General features: G+C 29.4%; 1 protein-coding gene across 1 annotated transcript; it reads right to left on the bottom strand.

The window, feature by feature from the left end:
- Positions 1 to 7482: 7482 nt before the first annotated feature.
- Positions 7483 to 8253, bottom strand: LOC108463605 (uncharacterized). The gene is made up of 2 exons (XM_017763525.2): positions 8174 to 8253; positions 7483 to 8021 (listed from the first exon to the last, which is right to left on the bottom strand). Exons 1-2 carry the CDS (start codon positions 8174 to 8176, stop codon positions 7701 to 7703), a joined length of 324 nt encoding a protein of 107 aa, XP_017619014.1. The 5' UTR covers positions 8177 to 8253; the 3' UTR covers positions 7483 to 7700.
- Between the last annotated feature and the right edge of the window lie 703 nt (positions 8254 to 8956).

The raw sequence follows: 8956 nt of genomic DNA, 5'->3' as shown, positions 1-8956 counted from the left end.
ATTCGGATCCACAACACGAAGAAAAGGATAGGAGAGAAGGAGAGGGACTCACCGCGCATTGTGCTCACACCAGTGAAGGGCCCTGTTTCGATGGTCGCAGGCGACTTTTGGGGAGGTTGAAGGCCTGGGCATAGCCTTTAAGCGAAGAGCAGAGAGGAGAGTGAGGGGATTTCAAAAGTTCAAGGTTTTTTTTTATTTAAAAAAATCAGAGTTAAAATGTTTTTAAGCAAAAAGTGTTTTAAAACAGGTTTTAATATTTGGAGTAATAAGATAAAAATAGCATTAGGGAGGTAGGAGTCAGTACGCGTTTTGACTGGACCCACACACATTTTACCTTTAAATGGGTAATTTGCGCAATCAGTTCCCCTCCTTCGCGCTAGCGTTCAATCGAGCCATGTTTTTTAATTCTTTTAAATTATCCCTGTAATCTGCACGCTATTTCAATTTGGCCCTCCCCTTAGCACAGAATTTTGAGATTTGGGGCATTTTCGGTTTTAGTCCTCGAACATTTGTGCGCATTTAATTTCGGCCCAAAATTCTGTTTTAATGATTTGTTTTGTTCATAAATTATCCCTTGGATTTTGTTTTCTCTAAATTAAGTTTTATTTATTTATATTTTTTAGAATAAACATGTTGTTTTAATATATTATTTTGAACTATTTTAATTTCACATTTTATTTATTTATTTATTTTATTTTCATGTGCATACTTGTCTATCTGAAACACCTTAGTACATTATTATTACTACTATTATATTATTTATATTAGGTTTTTCATGTATATATATTACTTTGTATATCATTTACTTTTAATCTTTTATGCATATTATTTATTTTTGAATTTCATTTACGCGTTACACATATTATTTATTTTTAATTTTAATTTTGATTCAGTTCAAACTTTCATCTAAACTATTTAACTTTATAATGTTTATTTTAAAATTTATTTGTACATTACTATTTAATATATTATTTCTTTTATTTTCTTTATTTATTTATCTTTAAATTCTTATAGCTATTACATTTTAAAATCTTCGTATAGTTTGTATAGTAATATTTCCAAATTCTCTTTTCCAATTATCCATTTTATTTTATTTTAAAACTTGTCATATTTTATTTGAGTGATTTATTTGTAACTTCTTTTAAAATTGGTTTCTTATTCATTAGCCCTTAGTTATAAATGGTGGTATTTCTATAATATATGATGTGATGCTATTGCATGTATTCTAAGTTGTTCCTTTGCATTTTCTTATTATTTTAGATTATTCATGAAATGTTATTGCCACGTGTTTTATTCCTTATGTTATCGAATTATCTTTTTTTTAATAAAATACATTCCAAAATACATTTCATTTATTTATTATCTTTTATTCGAAATTTTAAACAAGGCAATACTCGGTACTTGGGAGCTTTGAGAAAATTGTGCCCTAACTTACTGGGTTCCAATTTTCCTCGTTGAATCTAAGTAACCGAGTACCCTTTTTCAATCAAAACTTAAGTTTCAAATAAAAGCTTATTCTTGGGAATTCAAGATGTTATGTCCTAACTTACTGGATATGGCACTTTGTTTTCTCGAGATAAGGATTTTTAAAAAATAAAGGTAGTATTCTGTATTTGAAATTTTGAGAGATTGTGCCCTAACTTACTGGGTTCCAATTTTTCATTCGCCTCAAATAACCGAATATCTTTTTTTTTAAAATGCATGAGTTTTGAAAGTTAAAAGACAAACTTATTTTCGTGGGTTTGAAATGTTGTATCCTAACTTACTGGGTGTGACATTTTATTTCTTCGAGATAAGAGGGTCGTAGCATTCCATTTAATTTATTCAAGTGTTCTTTTTTTTCCAAAAAAATAAAAGGATTGTATTCTAAAATCTTTTCAAAAACTCAATGTTAAAACATTAATTAATCAATTCGGTACCAATTTTGAGCGTTAGAGGGTGCTAACCCTTCCTCGTGCGTAACCGACTCCTGAACCTTTATTCTTGAATTTCGTAGATCAAAATCATTGTTTTAATAAATCAAAATATTTTATTAAAATGATCAAACTCAAGGTGATCCGATCACACCTCGGAAAAGATCGATGGCGAGTCCATTTTTGTTTTTTAAGTTGACTCCCGTTTTTCAAATTTAAAATGGTTTCGACATACCAATCTGGGATAAGTAGACAAATTCAGGTACTAATTTTATATTTAACCCTTTAATAAATAATGTGCACGATCAATCTATACATCGTACAAATAAAAACAAATTAGTATTATCTAATTTACACATTAGGCTATTAATATACCATAAATATGATAAAGATACACTAATATTTAAACATATGTGAAAATTTAATATCCACACTAATATTTAAACATATGTGAAAATTTAATATCCTTTACCAATGCATTAAGGCAACGTTTCATATGATGAAAATTGATCACTTTCTTGGGAATTAATCAGTTGGAAAGTGATTCCAATGTTTGGTGTGTCAAATTTTATTTACATTCCTTAGAATCTAACTTTCACTTGGGAATTACTTTTTGTTGAGGCAAGATGTGAAAAATGTATCTAAGTGGCACTTGGCAGTGCCCACTACAGGCTTCCACTGAAGCAATTTAATTACTTGCCTTATCTGGATTGATAATTTAATGAAGAAAATCTTTACACCTATTAATGTGTTGTTATATTGAAGATACTATGGTTCATTTATGGAAACTAATCATTGGCTTTCGAATATTGGATCAGGTTTGAGTGAATCAATTCAATCCTTATAATGTGGATATTCGATCAAGATTGTGTTGTTGCTTTTTAAAGAGCATATCTTCGATTGATTTTGTTTTGAATGTTTATGGTGTAATAGCTATTTTCAAGAAGTTATTTAGTGTTAACTTAGATTCTATGTTAGCAAGCCGTAATTGATAGATGCTTCAAGGCTTGTCTAGGTTTTGTATGAGATCACTTTAATTTGTTTATTGAGGTGCAAACTATATTGTAAACATTGTTGAGTGTTTACTGCCCAAGTTCTCAAGAGGAGGATTTGGAAGTGAGTGTTCTAGTATTTAGGTTCAAAGGTGAGATCTCTATACTTGAAGAGTGATGGAATGTGAATCACTTGTGTTTGTGATAAAAGATAGTGGAATTACGTAAAAAAAAAGATAGTGGAATTACTCATGCAGCTAGACTTAGTAGACCTAGGGAAACCAAACTAAGTAAACAAATCCTTGGTATTACTTAGTTTTGTTTGCACAGTTTTTTGCACTGCCAAGCTATAGTGACAACTGCAATCAAGCACTTCCATTACAATTTTGTATTTTAGCAAAAAGCAACTTAATGTAGCAACACTTTCCCATGAACATGGCAATGTGATTCACATGATAAAAGGTGGAAAAGTTACTTTTCCATGTAGATTGGAAAGTTAAAAAAATATTAAGACAAAACTAACCATATTTTATATTGGTTTAGGGTATTAGTCTATTAATAAACATAAAAAAAAAACACTATTGTCTCCTTCCTGCTACTTGTTTTTCTTTATTAACTCAACGGATTCTTCGCAAGAAATTTTTTTTTCCATGATTTCATTTTTTATATGCGTATTTAATCATCTATATAATATACCATTTACATATTATATTTATTTTCTATTGTTTTCTCTCTTTTCCATATATTAATTAAAATTCAATTTTATTATAGTATTTATGAATATTTACTGAGCAATAGGAAAAAATTAAGGTTTAGGTTTACCTCAAACTTATTTGATCATAACATTTTTGCATGATGTACTTATTATTTTTCATATAATATGGGCAAACTTGTTCAATTTAAGCTGTCTGGGACTACATCACCTATTGTTTTTCATTCATATGATTTAATTATTTGCAGTTTTATTCAGAGCAATACTTAGAATTAACTTTTTTATATTCCTATAGGTTAGTCTTTAACTAAAATAAATAATGATTTCAAGTATTTTTAATTTATTCCAAAACAAATTCTATATACACTTAATTTTATATGTGTTATTATATTTAAAAATATATGCAAAGAAATTAAAACAATTTTACTTTCTATTAAAATTATAAAATTAAAAATAATCTAAAATTATCAATTAATATTTTGTTGGAAAATTATAATTTATGAGAATTTTGAGGCATATTCTCAATTAATAAAGGTGGAGACTTGAATCATAAAATTATGGTTTCATATTCTACTATATGAGGCCTTTATAACGGTATATCATATGCTCAAAATGGTTGAGTGATGAATGAGAAATTGATATTCAAGGTAAGTTACTTGTAAATATTTGTTGAGGAAAAGAAAAGTTTAGATCCCACATTGGTTAAAGACCAAGTGTGAGATGTGTATATATATGAGAATCCACTTGAAAAATAATTGAATAATTAAGCTTGGAACCTTGTCTTGTGTGCAACGGTGGTGCAAAACCAAACTTATTGTGTTTTGGGTGCACCTTCATGATGTGGGTGACATGAAATGTTCAAACCGATCAGGCCTAAAATAGGCTTGTAAATATTTTAGCCCAACACAAAATTTATTTTTTCACAGCAAATATATACAAAATATGATTTAAAAGGACATATATCCTAATTTTATTTGATTCTAATCAAATTGATTTAATTGCACCTTTAATGTAGATTTTGTCTTCTTATACATTAATATTTTCAAAATTCCTCCACTTTGAATGCCTATGATTTAAAAGGACATATATCCTGATTTTATTTGATTCTAATCAAATTGATTTAATTGCCCCTTTAATGCAGATTTTGTCTTCTTATACATTAATATTTTCAAAATTCCTCCACTTTGAATGTCTATAAAAGGCTAAGACTTCTTCAAAAATTTTTTAGCTCAATCTCAGTCTCTCCGCAGAGATTATTTTTCTCTCCAAAATTATTCTCTTTTCCTCTCCATATTTCCTAACGTTTTGGTGATAGAAAAAGGCAACGTTTGTTTGTTGATCACTGTAGAGGTGCTACTGCTCCGACTATAGTGTTGTTGTATCTTGGGAGACATTCAACTAACGTTTCTCCAAATACTGTAGGAGCAGCTGAATTTGTCTTAAGGAAATTGTGTAAAACAGGTCTCAACATCTAGTAAAACTCGTTTCTTCTTTTTGATTTCTGATTTTTGTTATGTTATTTATTGATTTTTCGTACTGATAATTTCAATATAAATTATTCAATTTATTTTATTTTATATATATAAATATTTTTATTTATATTTATATATTTTTGTTTGCTAATGTGTTTTGTCCAACATATTTATTATTAAATATTTAATCCAAAAATTTGTTAAGAATAAAATTTATTATAAAAAGTGGATATTATCTTTTATTTAATATGTTAAATTTGTTAATTATCATTACATTCTTAGGAAAGTTCTTAGTGAACTAAACGCGACAATGTAATTTTTCTAGGATTTTAATCAATACATATATACCAAATATTGTAAAATAATTTTCTTGATATTTTAGTCAATACATATATATCGGACATTGTAAAATAACTTTCTTAATAATCACATTCCAAAAATTTATATTCCACTATAATCATAACATTAAAAAACAACAAAAGTCGGACAATCAAACTTAAAAACACAAAATTTACAATTGAAAGTAAATAAACATAAAAAAAATAAGAAAGAGAAAAAAGAGAATTACTTTTGCTCTCACAAAATGCTTCATGCATTCAATAAAAAGAAAAAGATTCTCAAATAAAGGGGTCGCCTAAGATCCCTATATATAGGCCAAGTTACAAGAAAATCTTCGAAACTTTTTGGGATGGGTAGCCATACCAGTCCCTATTCAACCATCTATCTTCGTTTTATTTCTTGCAAAACTCTAGCTTACTTCATGGTTAATGTTGGTATCGTCTAAAAGTATAAATATGATTAATGATGGTGCAATCGATTTTGATTTGTTTTTTTTTTTTAAGTTACCAGTCGGAATAAATTATTACAAGCATTAAATTAAATAAATAATTTAATTCAAGTTAATTAATAATTAATTAATCAATATAATTTTTTTAAAAAAACTTATTAATTTACAGATTGTGAGATTAAAGTGATCTTAAAATTATGATTTTGCAAAGAGGCATATTAAATTGTTTATTAAAAGAGCATGCATGTGCTTCTACTTGTGGTGACAACAAATCGTCAAGGGCGTGATAATAAAATTTTGTCCATCGGTAAGAGCAGACATTTTCTAGATTCCTACTTTGCTGAAAAGAATACCAAATCAATAATGGGTGAGCAGTTAAATCAGTTTAAAGAATTCAGTTGAAAAAAAGATAAGAAAATTAAAAATCGACTCATCACAGTCAAAAAATCCTAAGATAGCTCGAGGCATTTTCAGACACTATAGTTACCACAAGTTTCGCCGACACCTTCTCATCTCGAGGATAACAGTTTCCATTTCCAGCCTCCAATTTTTGCAAAAACACTATCATGAACAAAACCAAGAGCATTTGAAAGTACATTTCTATTTAACTCTAATTATTTCTTTTCCTAATATATACATATAGAATCCAAATACATGAAACAACTTAAAAAGAATAACATTAATGCACATCCGACATAAGAATTAACACTGAACAGAATTGTATTAGATGTGATTCTCGTACTCAGATTCCAGTCAAATGTAGTATGAATAGTTCTTGCCATGAACCCTTCAAGTGCTATAGCACCAAATTTAGACCGGGTTAAGAAAATTTTCAATAAACTTTAATGGAAGGCCAATTCAAGAAACAAATTTCATGATAGAGTTATATGTATATAGCTTCTAAACATGAGAATTCAAAGTTTTAACAGTGAAAAAATTGGATTTCCCATCAAGGATATTGAAGATAGTTGGCCAAGAGATTCAACACACCATAATTTCTATGCAGATTTAACATTTTCATCTGGTATTGAGAAAACTGCATTTGGGAGCAGCATCTTGTTGGGTTCTATTGAACCACCTCAAAACTGAAATTCCAACACAATGATACCCCTAAAATAAATCAGCACAAGATTTACAGATTACTGACAGATCCAACCAAATCAGTTGACCCCAAAACAACAAATCAGCAGAAAAGTCGAAGCACACCAAAGATTTATTTATAAGTGGAAAACCCTGTGGCAAGTAACCAAAATTTCACCACCATAAGCAAAGCAATTACAAAGATACTTATTCAATATCTGAATCTTTGTGTTGAAAGACAGCAAAGCAATCCACAACAAGAATTTCACATGTAAATCTACCTATACCCATTTATTGTATATAGCTTTACCTCATCTCCTTTTGTTCTTGCAAAAGACCCAGAAACTTTATATTCTGTCTGATCCCTTGCCCGATGACCATCTTCATCAAGCTTCTGCCTCTCTTCTTTTTTCACCATTGTCTCTTAGGCTTTTCTTGGTCAACGTCTGAAATAATCTCAAATAACCCTTTTAGACTTCATTCTTATCTGTTAACTAGGATAAATGAAAGAACAACTAAGGGCACGTTTTCAGAATGTTATTTTATTTAGTCTCTTGTTTCGAGAACTACAATATTGAAGAGACAAAATTATGACCACAAAAAAAAAACATAGAAGAGACCAAAAAAAGCGTAGAAACATCAAACAGTGCTGAACTCCCAAAATAAACAAAACATCCATAAGCCACTGGTTTTTCATGCAAATTAAGAAACTAGTTCTAAATTTGCTTTCCTTCATGCTTCTTTTTAATTGGCATTGTGGCCGGCGTGACCTTCGCCATCGTTCAACGTAGTGCGAATAGTATTCATCATAGCTGTCTCATCAAAATTCTGGGCAGTCTCCATGTCGTTATTCGCAATTGCAACAAAGAAAGGCATGAACTCATCAACAACTTTTTGCTTGGCGGCTTCCTTAGCAACCATGTCCTCCTTCTTTCTCTTAAGCGACGCACGCTCCCTACCCTTCTCTCGAACAGCCCTTTGCAACTTTCTCATCTTCCTTTTCTCCCTTCTGTTCCATTCCGACGCAGCTTCCACAGCCATAGCCATAATCACATCTTGATTATCCTGTTTGATTTAAAAAAAAAAAAAAGAAACCAAGAAACTTCATCCATTAACAAAATCTAAGGCCTCATTAATGTAGTTGTTATAGTTGGTAAATGAATAAAAAGCTAAAGAAAAAGGAAAAGAAACTGAAACCGCTGAAATTGAAATCTAACCATAAGAGTATGACACAAAGATTCTGGAAAATGAACACAAAGGAAAAGCTGAAAGAACTGTGGAGTTCGTTAGTTGTGATGGGAAGTTTGGTGTGCTATTATATAGGGTTTTTTTTTTTTTTTCCCTGGTCCAAAACAAAATCTACGCGCTTTCAATGGTAAAAGACGGAAATGGACATGAGAATTTAGGATTAAAACCCTGTTTAGCAACCCAAAGAAGTGTATTAACCCGACATGTGATTTTCATGATGTTAAATGCCCTAGGACGAGTTTGGAAAACCCCTTTTGCCAAACCCCTAAAAGCATTGCCAAACCCCTAAAAACATTGCCAAACAATATTTCTAACTTAAAAAGAGTATGGAAAGTTGAAAATCTTGTCTAAAAACTGTTTTTACTGTTATTTACATTTTTAACTTTTCTTAGAATATTCATTTTTTCTTCACTTTCTCTTTCAAAGTTCTTTGCTTGGTTCTATCTTTTATTTTCTTCAAGTTATTCCTCTTTTAATTTTTTTATGGGTGAGTTTCTTTTTTTCTTCTTCTCTTTTAACTGTTTCTTATGCTTTAGTTTAGTTATTGATTGTTTGATTTTTACAGAAATTTTATAGAAATTGATTGTTTGATTTTATAGAAATTGTGTTGACGATAACACAACCCTTGATATTTAACGCACCCTTTATATTTTTTTTCTTCTTAGGCGAAATAATAAATTAAATATTTTTTAAAATTTACAAAATATAATATAATATAATAAAATTATATATTAATAAAAAATTGGGCTCCT

Source organism: Gossypium arboreum, chromosome 13 (assembly GCF_025698485.1).
Source record: "Gossypium arboreum isolate Shixiya-1 chromosome 13, ASM2569848v2, whole genome shotgun sequence".
Taxonomy (NCBI): domain Eukaryota; kingdom Viridiplantae; phylum Streptophyta; class Magnoliopsida; order Malvales; family Malvaceae; genus Gossypium; species Gossypium arboreum.
Note: the sequence above shows the minus strand (reverse complement) of the source record. Positions and strands in the feature narration are given on the sequence as shown.